Source organism: Apodemus sylvaticus, chromosome X (assembly GCF_947179515.1).
Source record: "Apodemus sylvaticus chromosome X, mApoSyl1.1, whole genome shotgun sequence".
NCBI classification, from domain to species: domain Eukaryota; kingdom Metazoa; phylum Chordata; class Mammalia; order Rodentia; family Muridae; genus Apodemus; species Apodemus sylvaticus.
The window spans coordinates 54,320,897-54,346,774 of record NC_067495.1 but is presented as its reverse complement, the minus strand read 5'-3'; the positions used below and the strand labels follow the sequence as shown (position 1 = coordinate 54,346,774).

Genomic DNA, 25,878 nt, shown 5'->3' with positions numbered 1-25,878 from the left:
TGCAATCTTTGTACATCCTTGTAAGAGCTGTGGTAATTTAAATATATTTATGTAGCACAAGTCTTTATTATAGCTCTAAGACATTGATTTATCCATCTGTTCTCCCCACACACTTTCCTTTGGAACACTGTCAAATAACTGTCCTTTCATCAGACCTTATAGTCTTTTGATTGCCAGAATTATCCTTGTCTGCTTGCTTTCCTCAGGCTTAACAACCCAAGGCCTTCCCAGCAGGGTGACCCATACCTATAATCTACATTCAGAAGGCTGAGACAGGAAGGTTGACATGGGTCGGAAGCCAGGCTGAGCCACATAGTAAATTCCAGGCCAATCTGTAGGAAGCTTTTGATAGGCATCATACTTTTGGAACATTATTTTGTGTCCTGAATTTCTTCAGAAGTTTGACTATATGATGTTTTTCTCTATTTCTTTAGTATAGTATATCAAAGTATTTTGTTCTATTTGGCAAATCATTTATTCACTATAGCATTGAAGAATTCTGGAGAGCAAAAGAAAGAAAAAAATAAATATTTTAAAACCATCATTCAAATACTTTGTTAACACTTCTGTGTACACAGTGCCATTTAACTCTTGCAATACCCTTTAAGGTGGTGCTTCATGAATAAGGAATTTGAACCTTATAGGAAGAAAATCAGTTGATGTTGGAAGGATAATTTGTACAGCTGAAATGTAATTTGGGCTCTTTCTGATTCAAAGCCCATGTATTTTTTTTTAAAGGAAAAAAAACCTTGTTCCATAAAGAACTGACATCTTGCATCTTGGTCTATCCATTTATAGAAAGCTAAAAGAACAAAAGAGGTATTCAATTGTTGATTGAATTTGTGACTGTGAATGTCTGAATTGATTCTGCTTCTTTTCTTTTACCCATTTGCAATAAATGGTGTGAATTAGCAACAAAATAGCTGAAGTCTACTAAGGGCCCTCTCTATTCTCAGAGAGGGCGAACACATCAGAGCATCAGCTGTTGACAGTTGTGTTCCAACCTTAAGACAGTGCTTGAAACAAATTCTTTTATCTGTTTAAATATTTTTGTACTAGTCCTAGTATTCATTGATATTTTTAAATATCACTTTTCTTGCTTATTTACATTTCATTTTTAAAAAGTAAATCTCATTGTCAAAGCAAGAATAATCTGTTTCTGTCAGTGAACTAATAAAATGCCAATTTCAGAATAATGCATATTCTAGAGTATATATAAAATGTAAGGATTATTTTTTCCCTCTCTCTTGAGTGCTTCACAAATAAACCAGGGTGCTCATGAAAAAAAAAGCATATTCTACCTGACTTCCATTTCAAACCTATGCTGAGTTGTTAATTTGACTATAGGTAAGGGAAAGCTGGCATTGTATTTTATAGAAAAAAGTTGTTTACATGTTCTATTAAAACTGAATTTTATGGGATATGTTTATTCTCAAATAATAGATATAAACATTAGAGAAATAAGATTGTCTAACCAGAGTGAAAAGAATCTCAGATTGATTGTCACAGCAATGTTACTGGGCATTGGGGTAACAAAAATATGATCCATTTATCTAACGGTTCTTCTTACCAACTTTTGTGTATACTGATAAGTTCAGCAAATTTATAAGCATTTACTATTACCATAATCCATTCCCCATATCTTTTATCTTAATTTTTTACTATTATTGATTGAGGATTCAGTTGAGAAATGTGTTTAGAACCCTGCTTTCTGTGGTAATCACAAAAGTCAGTGGGAAGACAAGAAAATTGTATTGAAAGAAATTGTCTGCATTTGTGTTTTGTGTTTCAGCATAGATTATCTCTGCCAAAATAATAGCTGTCATTTTGTTCTTGTTATATTAGTGGCCTGTAGCTTGCTGCTACTCCTTTTGCCTGAGTTTTGCTTCTGACCACTGGCTATTACCATCAGCAAAAAGACCTTTTTAATTGAATGTCTAGGTTTGCATGATTCTATCCAAGTGTCACTGGAATTTGATCCATTTCAAATTAGAGAGTCCTTAGTTATGACCTCCCACCCCAACATAACAGGCCTTTAACATTTAGAGACTTTGAAACTTGACTTCTGTTTAGAATTTCATATCATGCCCATCTGGGAAGGAGGGGTGGATGGAAAATGTATACGCCGAGCCTATAGGACTTCCTGTGGGGCTTATTAATCCTTTATGGATCATTTGAAATGTTTCTAGTTTATTTAAGCTTTGCTGCTTGTATCAGATTGTTCTATGAAAAAAGAGAAAGTGATCATGCTTTGAATTTTTAAAAATGATCTCACTTTCAAGCAAAAGCACTTTTATGCTCCATTAAAGTTGAATTTGCCAAACTCTTACATCGCATTAACGCAAGCTTTACTGGATAGGTAAACGTGTTGTTCAAAGGCTGACTTGAACTTTACCAAACTGCATATTAAGATTTTTTTCTTTTTTCTTTTTATTTCTTAAGTTATTTTAAAATGGACTTGTTAAAATAGATTATTTCAAATATGTTGCTCCAATGATAAAATAATTTTTGTCTGATTTACAGTATTGATGTAAATTTATAGCTAATTGTTTGAGTATGAAACTAAAGAAAAATACTTTAAGCGGTTAATTTAATGTTTTCATAGCTTATATAGCATCAGTCTTAGTAAATTTGATTTTGTTTCTTGAATTTGCTTAATTTAGAACAGTTAAACATTTTTAACTCAGGTTTATCTTAATATATCTTTGAAAGATTGGTTTTCTTTCTTTTATTTTTTTTTAATATTTGAGTAGATTATTATTAAGCAATAAAATGACTATTCTTTCCTTGTTTTCAAGTTAGTGGATATTTTAGATAAGTACAGGAGACCTTTCTATTTTGTATTGATTATAGTAGGGTTTTAAAAATTGTATTTATTTCATGAGGAGTTTTAACTTAGAAATAGTCTTTGACTGTATCTCCTTTTAACCCAGAGTTCTTCAGAGTTCTAGTCTGATGTGTTCCATGCTCCTTGCCTACCTTGCATTAGCATAAGGACTTCATTTTCCTTTTGTTTCTCTTTAGTCTTGAGCTTTAATGTAGTCTTCAGAAAGTCTATGCTAGGTTTCTATTTGAAATATCTTTCTCTGTTTTTTAAATACACAAAACCTTTACACTGTATGGTATTTGATTTTTATAAACACATTCGTGATCTTTTTTTTAATGAAGTGATTTACTATAATATTTGAAGTAAACTTGAAAGTTGTTTTAATGGAAACAGTATAATTTAATATCAAGCTAAATCTTTTTCAGCTATTAGACTCCACTTTTGGGCTTTTTATTAACAAGGAAGATACATTTTCAAGAAATTACTTCTTTAAGGCAAACAGAAAATTATAAGCACGGAGAGAAAGGGGAACCTTTTATCTGTTTTGTGATGGGAGACATCTAAGCAGGTACATTAAAGACATAGCAAGTTATTTTACCGTTAGGTTAGCTTTTCATTTCTAGTGATCGATGGTACCTTGTACCTTGTTAGTAAAAAACTGTATTAACTTTGACTTCTAATGTAAAAATCTTCACTGAATTCATTTTTCACTAATTCACTTTCTTCTTATCTCCTAGTGTTCCCATGACCTTTCAGAAATGTGGAGTTTCATATTTTGTACTATACAAAAGCTACCCCTTAGGTTGCACTGAATAACACAAAGTTGAATTACAGCATAAAAGTAGTTCTCGTGGCATTTCCAGTTGAAGCATACTTTTTGTTTGCTAAGTTCATAAGTGAAGTGTTTTTAATGTTGTTCATGTTAGGGAAAAGGTTAAATAAATAACACTGAGTTCCTCTTAATGGCTCAATGAGAGGACTTGTCTTGGTTGTTCTGTGGAAGGTGTGTTTTCATTCCTGTCTCATCACAGAAGAGGTGCTAGATTATTCTGTAGCTTTTAGATAGAACTTACTATCAAACGTACTTCATAAACTGCTCAGGTAGTAAGAAGATTCTTGTGTCATTTTATAATGACATTAAAAATATTTCAGAATTTGAAACTTGGAACATGATATTACTTCTCAAAGCCACAAACTTTGAGAAACCCCGAGAAGAGGCAAGAGAGCAATGATTTGAGTTCTTTATTTCTAGGAAGCTTAGTAACTCACAGGAAAAGGGATGGTGGGGATTAAATAACTTTCAGTATTATCTTTCTGAAAATATACTACTACCCATTCGTTAACTTTCAATATCCAACAGGCCATATATGCTCAAAATATTCAGTATTTAATTTATGTAATCACCACTGAGTTTTTTATGAAGGGACATAGAGAAGGTAGTCACATTGTTTTCTATTTTCTGAGTAATAAGCATCACATTATAATTCCCAGGTTACCTACCAGTAGTCCATTTGATTAAAATGTGTATGCACATGTGTGCACACCTTAGAGAGGGAAAGAAGATGAATGTATGTATGTGGGAATTGTACTTATTTGCACAAGTACTTGAAGGCAATTTAGGACATTAGCTGACATACCATGCTCATTATTATTCCATAAAAGAGTCAGGACTCTGTCAGGATTATAGACAGAAACTCACAGAGCGAAGAGTTTGCCCCAAAGCACAGGACCACTGATATGGTAAGGTGAGGGAGTACCAGAAACTGCCCTTTCCAGTGTGATGACTTTTTTCTTATACTTGCCTCTTGTAAAGAACTGTTGGACATGGTGAAGAAAGGCATTGATGGCTTTGGAACTCTTAACCTCTCATAGCCTGAAGGAAGCTGAAGATTGGCCATCTGAATTACTCTTACTACCACAGAGCTTAATTCTATCAAGAAAAAATTTTTTCCAGCCCTTGGAGTGTCTCAGAGACACTCCAAGGCCATAGAAACTCAAAGCTCAGTGGGCCTCTCAGGGTCTGAGAAGCTGGCTGGGGACTCCATTCTCTTTTCCCTCATTTTTACACCCCCTCCCCCCAAAAATGTGGTATATATACACAACGGAGTACTATTCAGCCATTAGAAACAATTAATTCATGAAATTCTTAGGCAAATGGATGGAGCTGGAGACCATCATACTAAGTGAGGTAACCCAGACTCAAAAGATGAATCATGGTATGCACTCACTAATAAGTGGATATTAACCTAGAAAACTGGAATACCCAAGACATAATCCACATATTAAATGAGGTACAAGAAGAACAGAGGAGTGGTCCCTGGTTCTGGAAAGACTCAGTGTAGCAGTATAGGGCAAAACCAGAACAGGGAAGTGGGAAGGAGTGGATGGGGGAACAGGGGGAGGGAAGAGGGCTTATGGGAATTTCGGGGAGTGGGGAGCCAGAAAAGGGGAAATCATTTGGAATGTAAATAAAAAATATATCGAATAAATAAAAAAAAAATTTAAAAAAAAGTGTGCCTAGGAAGAAGGGTTGATTAGGTAGAGACTTACCTGTTTTTAGGAAACTAGTGGCCTACTCCAGTCCCATTTTCAGCTTTCTCAGAGGTCCACTCAGTGACAGTGCTAAAAGAAGAAAGTCAAATTCTTTAGTTTTATTGTATTCTCATTTTGACTAAGAGTCAAATGAGAAGTGGGCAGTATGGTAGCAACTGAACTGTCATGTTTAAAACATTTTCACACTTGAGTGAAACAGGCCAGCCGTGCTTTGGATGAGTAAAATGTGGAGTAGGTTCAGAGGCTACATACAACATTCTAAGCAACGTAAAAACATCTGGGGAGATAAAGCAAAATAGTTCTCTTTGAATTTGTTTCAGTTACATATGAAAACACCCCAAAATGGAAGATTTATATTTGTTCCAACTTAGAAATTTAAAGAGAATGTGAATTCAAAATCCTATTTAATCATTGGTTTTAAGAGTAGTAGCATATTGAACACAATGCCAGGATGTATCAACTGAGCTTATTATTTATATTTGTGTTTATGCATAACGTTTGCCTGTCATTCTAGCCCTCTTCCTTAGCCTGGTTTCTGTGTTTCCCAGCTTTATAGAGTGTGCCATGTAGATTGATTTCCTTTGACAATTAGAGATTCAGTACTCTAAAGAGCTCTTACTACTAAGCCTTTCTTGTATGAATACAGACTTACTCATCACAAACTTTATAAAACAGATTGCTGGGTATCTACTCGTATGTCACATTATATTGTACTGTTTTGCTTTATTTTCAGACTGACTTAAGAGGTGTGACTGAATAATAAATCTGAATTTGTATTCAACCCACAGTAAGCCTATGAGCTCTTTAGAGTACTTAATCTCTAGCTATCAAAGGAAATATTTTAGTCATGAGTTAGCCATTTAATGTCCTTAAACTGAATTCAACAGCAAGTTTATTTTAGGTATGTTGATACAAAATCTTTACAGGTTCTATAATGATCTTAATCAAATTACCTTTTGTCAGCACAGAGATCCATCTTTCTATGAATTAATTCATGGGTCTACAAATGAAGATTCTTGGCTTGGAGGGGCATCCCAGTAGAAATGGTGATCAAGTTGTCAAAGAGCTAACTGTCATAAGAACAAGAAATATATTTTAAAATTTGGAAAGGAAAAAGGCAGTACTTGTTGATTGCTGTAAACTTGGAAAACCCAGTGAAATTTATTATAAAAGACAAAAATTATTAAGAAAGCTAGTTTTAAAATTAATTATATATCATTAGCTTTTGAGCTATACAAATATTAACCAATTAGAAAGTGTAACAGAGGAAATCTAATGTATACAAATGACTAAGGATATGAAATAGCAAAGAATATATTTAAATGCTAAATGTAACGAAAACTAAAATATAGAAGGACTTTTAGAAAAATGATTTTAGAAAAATTGAAAAGTGCATTCTTGGTTAATTGGAACTGCATAGCATTTTATAAGTTTACCTATTAAATATTATAAGTTTACCTGTAAAAAATTCCTCAAGTTTTATTTTTAAATATTACAGTTCTTATACACCTTTTTTTTTTCAAAATTTAAACAATGAAAAGACTTACAAAAACTACCATAAGAGTATAGGATGATTATTTTCCCCCATGAGTATTTAATGATTTGAATAGAATTGCTATAGAAGAATTCAGAAATAAATCCAAAATTGAAACTAATGGTTTATAAGAGTATGGCTCATACCAGTAGATAAGAATCATCTGGAAAATGTATAGCTGCATGTTCTTCTTCCTCCTTCAGGGTAGAGAAGGATGCTATAAAGGTATACTAGCCTTGGCAAGTCTTTTTCAAAACAGATGATTGTGTAGAGTAGTTTCAGGATCACAACAGATTTCTCCTAGATTTCCAGCTCATTACATGCATATCCTCATAACATCTGTTACCAGGTGATATACCAGTGATATACCCATCATGAGTATGTGAATGTATGAATGTGTAGACATTGGCTCATTGTTCACAGTTTGCCTTATAGCTCATTCTTGGTGTTATACATTGTATGTAAGCAAATATAAGGTAGCATATATCAATTGTAGTATCATGGAGTAGTTTGACAACTCTAAGAATCCTCTGTGCTCTACTTGAGAACACTTTGAAACAATAAAAATTTCAGACTCCAGAAAAGGAGGAAATCATTAGTAAATTTAACTATAAAAGAATTTATATTGACTGGAAAGATTACTCAATGGTTAAGAACACTGGATGTCTAGAGAACATAGGTTCTAGAGATCCCAGCATTCATATGACACCTCCTAACTGCAACTCTAATTCCAGGAGATCTGATGCCCTCCTCTGGCTTTCACATCACTAGACACAGAGATACATGCAGCAAATTACCCATATGTACATAAAATCATCTGTAATAGAATTTCTGTGTTACATTTTTGTAGACATGCATGCATGCCATTAAGTTAAAAAAAAAAAACAATGAGCTACAAACAATGCACTAACAAACATGGCCTGACTTCTTTCATATATAAAGTGCTCCTTTTCTCTTCATGAAGCTGTGAGGTTAAATAAACCATTTCCTATCTGAAAAATAAGTACCCTTTAAAATCAGGGAGAAAAAGGAGAACCACCTAGTAGGAAAAAAATAAGCCAAAGAGGGGCAAAAGCAACTCTTGGGCAAATTTGTATGCACTATTATGGGGTACTACCTTCATATTTTACAAAGCAGGCTTTACAGCAATGTATATAACACTCTTATAAATAATCTCTTTTTTAATTTTATTTTTTCAGATAGGGTCCCATGCCTCTCCAATTTATGCAGTCCTGGGTATTGAGCTCTTGGCTGCTTGGATACTGAGTACTCTATTGAGCTATGTTTCTAGACCCCATTTATGTCTTAAAAAAACAAGGTTTGTTAATAATGTACACACACACACACACACACACACACACACACACACACACACACACACACACACACACTTTTTAAACTTAATACAATATATCCAAGTCTGTCATGCGTATTTAAAAATATCAGGAGACTATAGTTTTACCTTTGCATCATATCTGAGTTTGGAGCAGCGACATTACAAGTACTCAAGATGTCTGATATATTGAATATCATGTTACAAAGTGTAAAGAAAAGAACATTGGACTGGAAGTTCAGTCCACACACTATACAAGGAATTAACTTTTAGAAGGTTTTATTTTCCTTAGGTGTAAAGGATTGGGGTCGAATTCTGAAGCCTTTAAAATGTAGGGCTAAAATACATGATTTCATGTTACCTGTCAAAAATGTTATTTGTGGTCACTTCTCATAGAGACCATATTTTAAAACTCTCCTTTAAAACACTTACATGCTTAGAGGAATGCATTTCGTATTTTAGAGACATATTTAGAGAATATATTTAGAGTATATCTTTGTTGCTTTCTTCAAATTGCTACTAAGCTATACACTTGGTATAAGCCATTTAGAATCAGTCTATTCTATTGGTAGAATTAAGTTTGATTTGAGGCTTTGCTAATTCAGATACTGTCTGTAGAACTTGAGAGAGTTAGAATAGCCACATAAGCAGTATGTAGAGAGGAAAAAAGTAAATATTGAATGAGAAAGAAATTGAGAGAGACTATTCCTAAGTATAATTCTGTTAATAAAGTGCATTGTTCAGAAAATCATCTTAAACAGCAGAGAGAAAATGAGAGTAATGCAGAGCAGTGATTCTCAACCCTGACTGCATATTAGCATCGCTTGTGGATTTAAAAAAAAAAAAAAAAAAAAAAAAAAAAAACCAGTACCCATTCTGAAAGGCACTGGTGATTCTCAAAGTAAGGTCTCCAAATCAGCAGCAGCAGTAACATCTGGGGATCCGTTAAAGATGCTGATTTTCAGGCCCCACTCCAGCCCTCAGTCAGAAGCCCTGGAGATGGTGCCCAGCCACCTGTGTTAATGCTCCCTTGGGGATTCTAGTGTGCAGCCAGAGTTTCAAATTGAGATAAGAATTTGGGGAAAGTGTATCGGGGCGTTTCATGTTTACTGCAAGCTACCATCTTACAGGGGTCATGGGGACTGAACTGAAGAAGAAATGTAATCCATCTGCTACCTATTTCTGATTTAGTGGTTTGAGTAATTTATTAAGGTTATAGGAGGATAGCTGTTATCACATGTTTTAGTCCTAAAGAAACCAATGTCAAGAAGGGAAAAATAGAAACACTGGAAAAGGGACTATTAAAGGTTGAGAAGAAGGTAGGTATATTAGGTAATTATTACAAGTGAAGGTATTCTGGACAGATTATAAAGTATTTTATTTGTACCTATGGGTTTCTTAAAAGACTTAAGTGTTATAAGGATTTTATGCCAAGTTTATCTTCTATTGATTTTATTTGATCAAGAATTACAAAAGGCTTGATTGTCCCTTTTGTCATTTGATATTAAAGGGAATATTTTCTCTTAACATTCATACTTTTGACAAAGGGTGCATTTTATAGAGATACCATGAATTTATAACTAATCAAGAAAATAAAATACGTATTTTCAAAATATGAAAAGATGGTCCCTGCCTGAAAAGGGTGTAATGTATGTCATCGTTTTGATTTCTACTCCTCAAAAAAAAAAAAAAATTACAGTACCTCTAATTTCCAAAGCATATTCTGAAGAATGCTACATTGTGATTTCTCTAAGCTAAATCTTAGGTGTGTGGAGATTTTTCAGCCCTGACAAAATAAGAATAGACCCATTATAGTATTCTATTCATTTGATTTTTCAAAAAAAAAAGTTCAGGGAAATATGCAGATCTTTTCAGAGCCCCTCATTTGGTCCCTCCTCGTTAGGAGGCAGCAGCTGAAGGAAAGTGAGCTGGGCTGTGTTCAGAATGCATGCGTTTGCAGCTGCTTATCTCTAGAGAGCTCGGCAGTGGGACTTCTGCAAACCCTTGCTGTGTGTATTTCCTTTTCTTGTCCCTGAATACTACATTTTGCAGGAGAAAGTCAGTGTTTATAATTTACAAAAAAATGGGAGCATTACAGTGGAATGTGTGCCTCTTAGGGGAAAAAAACCTGCTTCTTTACTACAAAAAACAAACCTGCCTCCCACATCTGACTTTAAACATTCTTATCTAACTTTTACAGTCAAATTTATTAGTGAAAAGATAATGCTATATGAAAAACTGCTTATCTACTGAAAATGCTATTTTGATTTTTGCATTAATTCCTGAGTCAGTTTATATTTTAGATTGTTTTGTGAATTGGGATTTCTGTGAGTATAAAATGGTTTTCAAACCATTGGTGATATTGCTGAACATCTTCCATAAATAGCAAACACGCACATTTCAACAGCTTTTTTTTGGACAGTACCACAGTTGATAATTTCTTTACAAGAAAATGTATGTTCTTTATTATTAACATCATTTTCCCATCTTATGTTCTGGCATTTAAATTATGAAACTTCATCTCGGCATGTAGACTTACCTTGTGTTGTCAAGAGGACAGAAGTGGCTTTTCTGCAAAGCTAAATAGTTTTTACTTTATTGTCTGCTACGAAACAGCTGCTGAAACCAGAAAAATGCCATCTCATCATTGGGTCTGGGGTGTCCAAAAGAGGCAGGAAAACAAATGACTGTAGCTCCCTGTCTGCCCTGGCACTCTCCCCCTTTTTCTCATTTTTATTGCCGTGAAGAGCAGGAGAACAATATTCTGCAATTAAGGATTCCATTAAATTGAAGAAAAGAGCAAATGGGGGATGTTTGTTCTCCAAGCTGAAAAAATTTGTCGGGGGGGGGGGGGGGACAGTGGTAGTGGTATAGAGAGAGGTGGGTGGAGAGACGAAGTCAGGGCTGTTTGTTGAATATACTGTTAAGGACTGTTACCATCCTAATTAATCAAGTTAGAAATTACAGCTGTAGTCGGTTTCCCCCCAATTCTTGTTATCAATTTTCTTCTCTTTTGAGACAAAGCAAATATAAATTTTGTGTTCATTTGTCATTCGTTCTTTGACTTCAGCATCTCTGAAAATAACAATGTAGCACAAAAGCCCAGTATTTACCTAGTTGTAATGTGGGTTGCCATGGTGTTTTGCAAATTATTGCAATTATGTTCACCATGCGAGTCGCCCTTGGTAACTGGCGAAAAAACTGATAATCCTGTTTTGAACAAAAGGTCAAATTGCTGAATAGAAAGTCTTGATTAACTAAAAGATGTACAAAGTGGAATTATTTCCTACCATTCAGAAATAGTTCTTGATCGGGTTTGGGGGAGGGGGTGAGTAAGTACATCTGATTACTGAAGTACAAAGCATTGAAAGGATGTTGTCTTGAGCCTTTCATGTAGTCTTAATGGTGGCTTTTTTGTCAAATTTACCCATTTGCGGCATTGAAAGAGGCAGCTGCATTTAAGCTGGAGAGACGGTGCTTTTTCAAGAGTTCAGTGCATGGAAAGTTCTCAGCAGTATCTGCAGTTTACTAGTAGCCCCTGGTCTATTAAAACTGATGTGCCGCATTTGAGCCCATTGCTCTCAGTACTTGTGAACCCCTCTGGCTGATGATCTAATAAAGTGCTCTTACTGGACAATCTCTGATCAGCTACTTTACAAAGGAGGCTGGGGGAGGGGGTGGGTTAGGAGAAGCCTCACAGGCAGTCAGTCCTGGTACTGGCCAGAAGAGAGGAAGAAAGCGCCTAAACCGAAAGGGTTGTCAGCATGATGGTCTGTTCTGAGGTATTTGCCATGGCTTTTGAGTTTCTGTGCCCCAGAACTCTTGAGCTGAGATCATATCGCCTACCCCCACCCCCTGCCTTCTTCAGAAGAAATCTTTATTTCAGTTAAGACTGGAAGAGGAATTAGGAATGCCTTTTTTGAAATACTGGAATCCACCTTGATATATGTTTTTTAGATTGTGGGTATCCAAAGTTTCCCATGTTTCAGCCAAAGGTCAAATGGATTTCATCTCTTTTGAATGTCATAGAGCATCTGTGGAACGCGAATTTGGAGGGATGGATTCTTTTCTGTAGTGACCACCTGAAAACTCAGTTCTCAAAACTTTTGAAAGTGTGTGAAAGTAGCATGAAAGCAAAGCAAACTTGAGCAAGTCTGTGGGTTTACATTCTGCATCACCTAGCAACTCCCTGGCTCAGCCAGATCTCTTGTCTCCCCTTAGTTCTGTTTACAGACTATTCAAACGGCCCTTCGAGACCATGAAAGATATTCAGTTTCATTAGTACCATTCTCAAGGAGAAAATAATTAAAGTTAAGTGAACAAACATTGCCTGGTGATAGTGTGAATTCCATTTTGATTTTTATGAGGCAACTGCATAGATGATGCAGTTTTAACATTGTTATTTGGTATCCAAAGACACATTGCTTTAAGCCATGCTAACCAATACATATTCCCCCCCCCCCCAAAAAAAAAACCCACAATCAAAATAACTTTTAACTGTACTGGAGCAAAGAAAAATTCTGTGCCTGCTCTTTTGATTTAATTTTTTCATTTGCCTAGAGACATCTGGGTAGATATGTATTCACATCGGATCCAAGCAGGGAAGAGGGTATGGAGAGCAAGATACCTCTCTATAAATTGATTTATTACCTACCTTTAGAAATCAATCATAAAGAACTGTATTCAGGTCATATTACATAAGAGACTATGCATTTTAATGAGTGGATTAATTTATTGAACCATTCTAATGTTTCCAAAACATGTCCTGTCATTTTCTGTTCAAGAACTGCTTATGTGATTAAATTGACTAATTTTTGAAACTTTAGTGTTAGTAGGAAAAACATTACCCCCAACCCTTGACATGAGCATATTCTCTACAAATTCATCTTGGCAACAACCAAACATGTAATGCTTAGAATATTTTTCAGATATGTTAGTAACAGCCCTTGTCAAAAAACTTTTCCATCATCAATAACAGTTTTTAGATCTTTAAATTTATATGGTTTTGTTTGTTTGTTTTTAAAATTACAGAAGAAACATTGCAAAGATAACTGAAGCTAGAGTTTTTGCAGTAGTTCTTTCCAGTCTTTCCCCCCTCTGGACATAGTGATAAAACTGAGCATTGAGCTTGCTTTTGAAGTTTGTTATTTTGAGTACAAAATTATGGTAGTGGGTTTTTTAAAGAGTGACGACTTGAAATGATGATAGAAATAATAAAGAATTTCTCTTAGCATTTTATCACTAAAATGGTAATGTAAGTACCAAAGTAACCATGTTGCCATACCATTACATTTGAGTCTTTTCCTCTTTTTCCATGTTGAAATGACTATATTTGTGCCTTAACTTGATATGACTATTTATAATCATGTTAGGGAGTCAGTCATCACAGTTGGAATATTATATCCCCAAGTCACTTGCAGCTTCACATAAGGGGAATAAAGTCTTTTATGAAAAGATTCGTAATACAATAGAGATGAATGGAATGTGGACAAGCAGATATTTTTAGTTTCTCATGTAAAGTGAAAGCAGGGTAGCTCTGAAATCTTGTATTCTTATTATTTGTATTTTGTCAGATCTCTAATATCCACAGTACATAACTGGGTTGCATGAGTTCTTTGTATTTTGTTGACAGTCAACAGACAAAACAAAATTATTTCTGAAACAAGGTAGTGTATACTTAGTTGTGACCCATTGTAGTCTAAGAATGTCGCTTGCTTTTGAGTTGAGTGAGTAGGGAGAATATTTTATGGAATAAGCTTGAGTATACTGAATGATTTTTTTAAAGCTACCTATACAGAGAGATACATATCCTTCACTGAACTTTTTCCACCCAAAGTGTAATTTTCCATATAAAGTCACTTTTAAGTATATTTTCCCCACTAGCTAGCATGACAACAACTTTAACTGTTCTCATATTGTCCTATAGTGGTAAAATACAATTGCTGGCAATTGTTGGCTTTCTGTGCTCACACTGTAACAGAAGATGGCTTACACAGATGTGCCTAAGGTACATCTTCTGATATTTAAACTCTGATTGCAAATTAAAATAGCAAGACCATAATATTGAATTTGACGTGAGGCAAAGTAGACCAGGTTGCTAATCTGTCATGTAATATACAATTGGAGAGGTTGGAGTTTGTCCACTTGTGCTATTCTGTGTTTAAATGAGGACCACAGTTTGCATGTAACCTATCATAACAGTTTGGGAGTGCTTCATTATCCTTTCAGCAAACTGATGATAGAGTCTGCCCTTACACAAATGGTAAGATCAATAAGTTTCAAATAGCTTGGATGAAATGACAGATGACTGTTCATTTAAAGAGATCTCTAACTTAAAAATCTATTTTAATGATATTTAAAATTCTTACATTGACTGACATGACACTTTCTACTTCTGATTGTTTGATAATTTTGTTTAAAATATTTTTGTATTAAATTTGGTAAGTAGTTAGTTTATATATTTATTTTACTTGATTTGCCCTTTCATCTCCGAGTCTGGCACCTCTCTGAGACTTAATAATCACTCTTTGACATGTCAGCATGCAGCAGTGTAGAATATTTAACTTTAAAAGCAAATTTGTGTTCCTGTTAAAACTTCCCCTGGAGAGCATAGGGAAAAATTTCTCCCAGTTTTGGGTGTGAGTGTGGGTCAGAAAGCAATTATATATTTTTTTTTCTGAAAATTCCAAATCACAACATGTCATTCTTTAAAAGCAGCTGTGGGCCCATACTGTGTACTGTCTGTCTATAAGAAGAACCCCCCTTTTAATGCATTGGGCATAATTCTGTGATAGAAAATGTTGCCTGCAAGGGAACTCCAGAAATTTATAAATGCCTTTGGATGAAAAGAGAATTTGACGCTCTTTGAATTTGAATAGTTTAGGAAGAAGGGAGGTTGGTGAGTGTTACAAAACTAATAATGATATGATAGATTATGAAAAAGCATGCAGACTGGCAGACCTTGCCCTGTGACTGTGTCCTCATAACTGTGTCCTTGAAAGCTGTTAGGATTTATACTAAATTATACATCATGGCAGAACCATCTCTTAAATCTCTGTGAATCCTAAAGTAAAGCAAAGACTCTGTCTTCTTACCTTGTCATTTATTCTGCCATCTATAATTTCATATTAAGTACAGCTTTGTTGGGAAAAATAAGAAATTCTCTCCTACGTTGACCACATTCTTGTCAATATTTTCCACTCAAATTAAAAGCAGTTCCACTTTTAAATTTAATTGTCATTTATCCATTATTTTAGTTCTCCACTTGTTTTTTCCCTTCCCCTCATTTGTCTGTCTGTCTCTATAATCTGTGTAATAACCTGGGACTCACGATGATATCCAAGTTAGTTGCAAACTCAGAGACTGCCTCTGTCTCCTTAATGTTAAAATTAAAAATATATATCACCATACCTGGCCTTAGTTCTCTATTTCTTAATGCCACTCCCTGGCCAATGACCAGGTTCTATTTCATGATTAAAATATAGTGCACTTTTAAAAATGCATTGTCAGCTATAACTTAACAGTGATGCTCCTCAATGCATTTATTGAATATTTTGTGAGGTTGTTGTTTATTTTTGTTTTGATCCTCTGAACAACAGTAGTAAGTATTTTGTTTTATAGATGAGGACACTGAGGTTCAGAGAGAGATTTGGTAGGTTTGGTGGCTTACACAAAATTACTCACTAATATTTGGGAGTACATTATTTTATGGAGTGAGTCTGTGCACTAGTGACTAGCAAGAAGTCCACTAAACACAAACCAGATTATACTTTGGGGCCTGACCAATTTAACAGGTAAAATAAAATGCTTCAGGGACAATATAAACCAGTATATGGTTATGATTTAATGAAATAAAGGGAGAAGTCCCAGTGGACCAAGAAAATTTAGAAGAATGGACATTTTATTCAAGCAATGGTTATTTTATTAGGAATATGTGACATGCAGTGTAAAGGTGAAGATACCAAGATGTAGTGAGGATAGTAACAAAAGCAATCCAATAGAGCAAAGACTATTTGTTGAGGATTGAGAAATCAGGGACCATGGTGTGGTTGTAAACATTTGGAAGTTGGACTGAGTTCGTTACTTGTCTGTGGCGAGAGACTAAGGTATGGAGAGCCCTGGGAAATTATACTTGTCCAATTTTTGTAGTGTGTGTGGGAGAGAATGGACTCAGGGTAGACATAGAAGAGGCTATTGCAGTAGAGCAGCTTAAAATCTGCATTTTGTTTGAGTTTGACGTTAACAAGGCTGTGATGAAAAGTCAGTGTGACAAAATAGGTGACGGGCTGGCATTAGAAGAACCCATTATATATACTTAACACAAAGGAATTTAAGACCCAGGCCTTGTGGCATTTCATAAATGTGCTCCTCTGTGTTTGAATTAAAAAAAGTTTTCTTTAATGCCCCCATGTACCACATTTGGGTGAGCTCTGCATCTTTGAATCCCCAAAATACAAATGTACTCAAATGAGTAGTAGTTTGTTTTAGGTCTATTAAGGATGCCTCAGAAATGTACAGACAGAAGTCATTTTAGCTGAGACCTCAGAAATATAATTTAGCAATCAAAACTGATTAGTATTTGGTACATAATGATTTTAAAGAATAATGATGCTGAGATAAAACAGCAGGTGAAAGAGCTTTGCATGTTTGTTTTATTATTGGACAAGCTGACTTGACCTCCTTTGACCCTTTCCTTTATGAACATGATTAAGCCAGGCAATGGAAAATGTATATCCTCACTCCTATTGTAAGAATTTGAATGTAGCATTACACAATAGTCAGATGACATACTTGGACGGCAGACTTCTCATAGTGGTTTTTAAAAGTTTCCTTAAAAATCCATCTTTTTAGATTGGACTTCCAAGGAATTTATTCAAAACAAATTTCTTCTATGAATCTATTTACTTGGCAATAGATTCTTTGGACTGTACATGTTATCCCATGGGGAAAGTGAAAATGTTTAGTTTTGTTATTGTAAATGATGTTTTAAAGCAAGATCACAAGATACTGGTAGTTCCATTTGCTTTGTTTCTGTTGCCCTTTACCAATAAAATTCATAATTTTGTACTGTACACTTTGCCCCATCTTGGATTTTTTCAAAGTCTTGTAATATTTATTTTTTAACAATATAATTGTTTATTGAAAGTTAAACTTAGCATTTTTGCTTACCATTTGTTTATGGAATAAAGTGTTAGCTAATTTTACTAGGTGAAATTGAATTAAAACGAAGCATATATTGAAAACAGAGCCTGGTTCCCCCATAAAAAAGTTTTGCTTAAAATGTAGCATGTCCAAAAGCTTAGTTATCAAAAACATGAGGCATAAAGAGTTACCAGCTTCTAATATTTTCTTCACCATCAGTTCTCTTCACACAGTTATCAGCATAAGTTTCATGAATAATTGCACTAGTTTTTGTTGTCATTTGTAAAGGGAGATTAACAGATAGTAAGTACAAACAAGCCCAAACAAGCACTGAATAGAAAGGTGACAAAGAAAGAAAGACCTCTTTAATGTTAATTATAACTGCTAGGAAATTTAGACAAATTATATTATCTGTTTTCTTTATGATTTGAAAGAACTTTAGTTTGTAACTGTCAGAGATTGAGATAGGTCTTTGCTTTTTTAAAATGGGTAAAACAGCAACTTAGCATCTTCTTGGTTGGCAGCTCACTTGGCAAATCATGAAGCAATGATGAAATCAAGTGCTTAAAACATCTGAAACAATTTAAGCTTTTAGGACATTATATTTTGTAGATTAAAAAACAAATTCCTGGACCTGGTATCATGCCTATAATTTCTGCACTCAAGGGACAGAGTCAGGAAGACAGTGAGTTAGAGGCCAGCCAGAACCTATCTTAAAATACATAATAATAGCAACTTATTATTATTTAATGATTAAGTTGTGTTCTGGTACCTAATGATTTCTTGCATTAAAACATGAAACTGAGCTAGGTGTGATGATACTTTGCTTATATCCTGATTACTTTAGGGGCTAAGGCAGGAAAATTACAAGTTTAAGGTCAGCCTGAGCTCCATAGCACAAACCACCAACCCCCATCGTAAAAGTAATTACCATGGTAGTTCTTACCTATTTGCTTGTTTGGTTGTTGTTAAAATATAGTGAATTACAGTTTTCTAAGAGTAAGTTAAGAACTTCATATCTCAAATATATCCCTTCTCTGCTGACTTGCAGTACTCTATTGAGTACTATGCTGTTCTATTGAGATTATAGTTTCTTGAAATGCTGTGCCTGGTGCCCCTTTGCTAGTTTCCCATGTTTAACAAAACTCTAGATGCATGTCCGAAATTCATTTGATATTCTGTACCTGATAAGTTCAAGTTACAATTTTAAATAGTTTAATTTACCGAATGAAGGTATGAGTGAAACTTCCTTTGAATATATTGACTAGATGATTTTTTTATTGTTTAAAGGTAAGTTGTACAAATGCACTTTGCTTTGTTTGAAAGTCATAAACAGAGCTAGAACAAGTAATCCTTGGTGGTTTCTTTTGAGTTTGTTTGTACCTTCTTCCATGAAAGAATGATGAGGAATGGGGTCAGAGCAGTGAGTGAAGGCATCCCTCAGATTTGGAATAACTCCACATGGAAATGCCATGATATGGGTGGAGTTTAAAGTATCTTAGGCAACACTCATGTGTATACAGCATTTATTAAGGGGGTAAGACAAACTGATGAAAGTGGAAATAAAGAATGGAGTTATACATGCTGCTCATCCCTTTCTTAACTAAACCATACTCTGACTCTATCCTCAGTTTTCCAAGTGTTGTTCTTTCTGCCCAAGTTGTTTTTTCTCCTTTTCCACTGACCGAACTTCTACCTATTCTTCAAGTCAGAAATTATCTCTCAGAATGCCCTAAGCCTTGTAGACAGCCAGTACCTCCCTTCTTTGAACCTTATAGGAATGGGCACTGTGAGATGAGAGAACATAAGAACGTAAATTGCTTACCTGTTTACCTCAGCACCTCACCTTGCTTGACTTGGCTTTACTGTGCCTCTGTAGCAATGTATGTCATAGCATCAAAGCCCACAAGCCTTAGGGCCTCAGTATGAATGGGAATCTGCTCAACTATTTGTGATAGCTTGTCTTTCTGTTTAACAGATACATTCTTTATGAAAAGGGAGAAAACCTTATGTGAATCTTTCTGAGATGTTTTTAAGGTTTTACATTTCTTTTTACTTTATATGTAGGAATATTTTGCCTGCATGTAAGTATAGCATGTGTAGTGCACACAGAGGCCAGAAGAGGATGTTGGATTCCCTCGAACTAGAGTTTACAGATGGCTGTGAACTGCCATGTGGATGCTGGAATTGAACCATGGTTTCTGGAAGAATGAACAGTGTGCCTAACTAATGAGCCATCTCTCCAATCCCATGTTTTTTTTTTAATTTTTAAGTTTAGAGCATACATTTATTTAATATATCCAAACAGGTAGATAATGAAGTTATTTTGTAATCTCTTAGGAAGGTTGGTAAGGTTGACAACAGGAGAGTTTATTATTTTTGTTGGTCAATGGTGATTTTTCTTTCTTTTGTCTCCAGGGCTGGTTGATATGTGAAGAGCCAACTTGTTGCAGTCGCCTTCGACGTCTTCCCCTTCATTTCTCCCGAAATGGGCCTCTGTGTCCAGTCTGCATGAAAGCTGTGCTTAGACCAGAGGTAACTATTGCCTAGTGCTGCAATGCTACTCAGAAGACAGCAGAGAATTGTTTGTCCAGCCATTAGCTCTGGGAAGCAGAGGCTCTATATTTGCCCTCTGAAGACATCCCTCTATCACACTCATATATTTTTTTCTTCACTATACATACTTCAAGAAAATGCATGTTTTATTTTTTAATATATCTTAATCAATACTATATTTATATGAAGGTGAAACATTAATTCTTATGATTTACTTATGTTTCCTAAGGGTTACAACTTTATAATTGCAAAAGAGATTCCTTTATAAAAACTGCTTGTATCTTTAGACTTAATCAAATCCCATTTTGGAAACAGTAGAAAATCTTCCTAAACTGTATTTCAAAGAGTTCATCTTGAGGTGGGTTTCTGCCCCCTGTGTCATTAAATTGTTTATCAGTATCTGCATAGATCATTGGTTGAGCAAACCTTAGTATAGTTATCTGAGGGATAATGCATACTGCAATTAAGGACTACCAACTATGGACCATGGAGTCTGGAAAGGCCTCTCTGGTAATTAAGAGCCTTTCCTCCCATACCCGCTTGGAGTACCTTCAATCCAGTCAGCACTTTACAAACTATGGTGAACAGAATGTTGCAGATTTTTTGAACCAAAAGGATTTTATAATTAGTTACTGTCTCACTATTACTAAGCTAGACAAACTTAAACTAGTTCTGCAAGTCTTGAACTTTGCAGTGTGATCATATAGTCCACTTCACAGAATATGCCTTATTTTCAAACTTTATATAGGTATTTGCAGGGATTTTGTTGAAAAGGTAAAAGTTGGTGACCTATTACTTATTTTTTAATGCAAAATTAACATTCTAGTTGTCCCAGTTTTTGAGGTAAAATCCTTTCTCTGAAAAGGATGGTACACAGTCTAATTTTAGGAAAGTACTTTGTTGTATTGTCTTTTTCTTTGTTCTTTTACATATTTATATGTAATTTTAACTGCCTTCACAATGAAGGTGTGCTTTGTAGCGTTTTTTGTGTGTGTGTGTGTGTCTGTGTGTGGCTACTTCATGCATTAAATACAACTTAACCACACTTCTCATAGGCTACTTTTTCAATAGGACTGTACTGAAAATTTTATAGTGTGTGTTTCCCTCCTACTTCAATGATTTTTTTTCTTTATCTCACTTGATTCATTAGGATAGAGTATTATCAGTGTCCCTAAAAGTAAATATAGTAGTGTTTCTTATTGCCACATAACTTTCTTGGTGACTATGCTAGTTTTTACTATATACCAATACCTTAAGAGTATCCCAGTTTGGTTGTTGTGTTGTGTTTGTTTTGTTTTTTCCTGAGACAGGCTTTCTCCTTGTAGCCCTGGCGGTCCTGGGGCTTATTTTGTACACCAGGCTAGCCTTGAACTCAGAGAGATCCACCTGCCTATCCCTCCCAAGTGCTGGGATTAAAGGTGTGCTCCATCTCTCTCACCTGAATGTGCTGTTGGTAGCATAGCCTTTCACAAATTTGGACATTGCTGATAACTTATTTTCAAATAACTGGATAAATATTAAATGTACCTTGACTTTCTATAGCTTCAATATTTAGCATAGTAGTATAGGGTTTTTAAATGTAGAACATGTGAGAATTAGCTGTCCTGATGAATTATTTTTGCATCAGTCTCAATACTTAAGTCAACAGATAAATAAAAGGAACAGAGAGACATGCTGAAGAAGTCCTCATTAATCTAGTTGTAGAGCAGTGATTCTCAACCTTCCTATTGCTGTGACCCTTTAATACAGTCCTTCATGTTGTTATAACCCTGACCATAAAATGATTTTTGTTGCTACTTCATATAGCTAATTTTACTACTGCTATGAATCATAATATAAATATATATGACTCCTGGGGTTGTGACCCACAGGTTCTAAGGAGAATCAGACTTTATAAACTGATTTTTGCCTTTGAGACTTACAATGTCTAACTCATTCACTTAAGTTGGAAATTGGGTTGTTTCTTAGAAAGTCAGCTAGTTTTATGCATCAGTTCATAGTGAGAAAAGGAAAAAAGGAATATAGCTAAAGGATCATTAAGCTTATGATAAACATTGGTGGTATTGATGGTAGTAATTTAATATATTAGGTTATCTTATGATTTAGCATCCTTTGTAAATGAGCCAAATACAAGCATTTCAAAGTAACTTGCTTTTGTTCCTTATGTTCTACCCTTACCCATACTATGACATTCTAGGTAGATATTTTCCATGGGCTCAGCTACTTATTCCCAGGAGAATTTTTCATAGATTGGCTGCTCAGACATGACCTTCTGGAATTATTATTTCAGAGTGTGCTGGTTAGTGAAACTGTCTTTAGTGTTTCTGAACAGGAACCTTGAAAAGTAGACTCAGATCATTTTTCTGTAGTTCATTTGAATTCCTAGTAATGAATTGGGAAAGTAATACTATGGCATTTCTGAGTTTTTCTACTAGGAATAAAAATATTAATCTTTCCAAAGACACCTGAGAAGCAGTTTTACAATGAACATCATCACTGCAATTTTTACAGGTTTTCCAAAATATCCATTTCACAAGATTATAATCTTCTTACTGGGTGTGGTGGTACATACTTTTAATCTCTGCAGAGGCAGGTAGATCTTGTAATTTGAGGCCATTTGGGCTTACAGAGCAAGTACCAGGAAAGCTAGCCAGGACCGTATAGAGAAATAGTGTCTCAAAACACCGTCAAAAAAAGAAAAGATTATGCTCATCTAGTACTTAAGCTCTCAGTTACTGAGTCTCAGCTATGTTTCTTATTTAATAATTATGCCAAGTGTAATGGTACATGCTTATAATCCCAGTAGTTAGGTGTTTGAGACAGGGCTGTCACGACATGTTTGAGACATGCCTGGTCTATAAAATGAAATGTGATTCCCTTCTCAAAAGAATCGTATTAAACACCTATTCTATGAAATTTTCTCAGCCTTGGGGACATTTAGGATGTTCTATTTATAAATAGATGAATGCATAAAAAATGTGGTATATCTACACAGTGAGGTTTTATTTAGCCATACAAAAGAATGAAGTAATGCAATTTATATGAAAATACGTTAAACCAGAGATTATCACATTTAATGAAACAGTACAGATTCAGAAAGACAAATATTTTATATCTTCCCCATATATAGACTCTAGATTTAATAATACTACAGAGAGTATATGGGGAATCAGTATAATTATAATTAAACTACATTGCAGGTATGTATGAAAACATCACAATGAAATCCATTGTTTTATACACATACTATTAAAATTTGAAAAGCAATTTAACATTGATTTTATAAAACTGTTGTCTGGGCAAAAAAAAGAAAGGTCATTTATAAATTGAACAAATCACAATCTCTTTCTCCTAGGAAGCTAGTGGAGACTTCAGATAGGTTCAAGTTTGTGGTAAAACACTAGATGTTTAAGGAGCTAGTGTCATCTTCACCTAATCACTCTCTTAGTCCTGGGTTACAGTTGATTTGAATACTTTGTAGAATTGGCTTGGGATATGCAACATGGCTCTCCTTAAGACTCATATTGCCTGAGTTATGAGCAAAAACTGGGGAAAGTTTTGTTGCCAGGGCTTTAGACATACCTTTTCTCTCTTAGATATATTAAAATATATCTTTTGTATTCTTAAATTTTCTTTGGATTCATGGGAATTTAATGGTACACAAGTTGCTGGTTATTTAATAAAGGATGTGGTATTTGGTTTCTTTCTCTTTTTTGGGGGAGGGGGTTCGAGACAGGGTTTCTCTGTGTGGTCCTGGCTGTCCTGGACTCACTCTGTAGACCAGGCTATCCTCGAACTCAGAAATCTGCCTGCCTCTGCCTCCTAAGTTCTGGGAGTACAGGCCTGCACTACCACTGCCCAGCTTTGTGTTTGGTTTCTTTTTATCTTTCTTTTTTCTTTTTTTTTTTTTCTTTCTTTTTTTATATTTTTTATTTACATTTCAAATGATTTCCCCTTTTCTAGACCCCCCAATCCCCGAAAGTCCCATCAGCCCCCTTCCCTCCCCCTGTTTTCCCACCCAACCCTTCCCACTTCCCTGGTTCTTGTTTTGCCCTATACTGCTTCACTGAGTCTTTCCAGAACCAGGGGCCACTCCTCCCCTTCTTGTACCTCATTTGATGTGTGGATTATGTTTGGGTATTCCAGTGTTCTAGGTTAATATCCACTTATTAGTGAGTCCATACCATGATTGATCTTTTGAGTCTGGGTTACCTCACTTAGTATGATGTTCTCCAGCTCCATCCATTTCTCTAAGAATTTCATGAATTCATTGTTTCTAATGGCTGAATAGTACTCCATTGTGTATATATATACCACATTTTTCCATGCACTCTTCTGTTGAGGGATACCTGGGTTCTTTCCAGCTTCTGGCTATTATAAATAGGGCTGCTATGAACATAGTGGAGCATGTATCCTTATTACATGCTGGGGAATCTTCTGGGTATATGCCCAGGAGTGGTATAGCAGGATCTTCTAGAAGTGAGGTGCCCAGTTTTCGGAGGAACTGCCAGACTGATTTCCAGAGTGGTTGTGCCAATTTGCAACCCCACCAGCAGTGGAGGAGTGTTCCTCTTTCTCCACATCCTCACCAACATCTGCTGTCTCCTGAATTTTTAATCTTAGCCATTCTGACTGGTGTAAGGTGAAATCTCAGGGTTGTTTTGATTTGCATTTCCCTAATGACTAATGAAGTTGAGCATTTTTTAAGATGCTTCTCGGGCATCCGAATTTCTTCAGGTGAAAATTCTTTGTTTAACTCTGTACTCCATTTTTAAATAGGGTTATTTGGTTTTCTGAAGTGTAACTTCTTGAGTTCTTTATATATATTGGGTATTAGCCCTCTATCTGATGTAGGGTTGGTGAAGATCTTTTTTTTTCCCAATTTGTTGGTTGCTGATTTGTCCTTTTGATGGTGTCCTTCGCCTTACAGAAACTTTGTAATTTTATGAGGTCCCATTTGTCAATTCTTGATCTTAGAGCATATGCTATTGGTGATCTGTTCAGAAACTTTCCCCCTGTACCGATGTCCTCAAGGGTCTTCCCCAGTTTCTTTTCTATTAGCTTCAGAGTGTCTGGCTTTATTTGGAGGTCCTTGATACATTTGGAGTTGAGCTTAGTACAAGGAGACAAGGATAGATCAATTCACATTCTTCTGCTTGCTGACCTCCAGTTGAACCAGCACCATTTGTTGAAAAGGCTATCTTTTTTCCATTGGATGTTTTCAGCCCCTTTTGTCGAGGATCAAGTGGCCATAGGTGTGTGGGTTCGTTTCTGAATCTTCAATCCTGTTCCATTGATCTGCCTGCCTGTCACTGTACCAATACCATGCAGTTTTTAACACTATTGCTCGATAGTATTGCTTGAGGTCAGGGATACTGATTCCCCCAGACTTTCTTTTGTTGTTGAGAATATTTTTAGCTATCCTGGGTTGTTTTTTATTCCAGATGAATTTGAGAATTGCTCTTTCTAACTCTATGAAGAATTGAGTTGGGATTTTGATGGGTATTGCGTTGCATTTGTATATTTATTGTTTTGGCAAAATGGCCATTTTAACTATATTAATGTTTTTGAGGGACATAATTTTACTTGTAACACTTAGAAATTGAATTGACCTAAAGGTAATGGAAGCACAAACTAACAGAGGCTTAATAAAGAACAAACATTTAATTCTCAGTCTAAGGCAGTATGTATTTTCAAACATAACGGGAATGCCAGGGCAGGGAGACAGGAGTGGGTGGGTAGGGGAGCACCTCACAGGGAGAGGGAGGATGCTTTAGGGGTTCATGGTTCACATGATTCTCTGCGATTCTTTTTCTTTATCTGTCAACAACAGCAGCAGCAACCTATTTTCAGTCACAACACAGTTCAACAATGCTATACATCACAGGGTAGAAACGTGAAGAAAAGACTGAGTCAAAATCATGTGCCCCATGT

General features: G+C 35.3%; 1 protein-coding gene across 1 annotated transcript in view; it reads left to right on the top strand.

Annotated features, from left to right (window-relative positions):
* Positions 1-25,878, top strand: part of Pola1 (DNA polymerase alpha 1, catalytic subunit) — a 318,138-nt gene that overhangs the window by 164,355 nt on the left and 127,905 nt on the right. Inside the window, exon 25 of the mRNA XM_052170245.1 lies at positions 19,807-19,923. Within this exon, the coding sequence (XP_052026205.1) occupies positions 19,807-19,923 (117 nt within the window). The remainder of the gene's footprint in view (positions 1-19,806; positions 19,924-25,878) is intronic.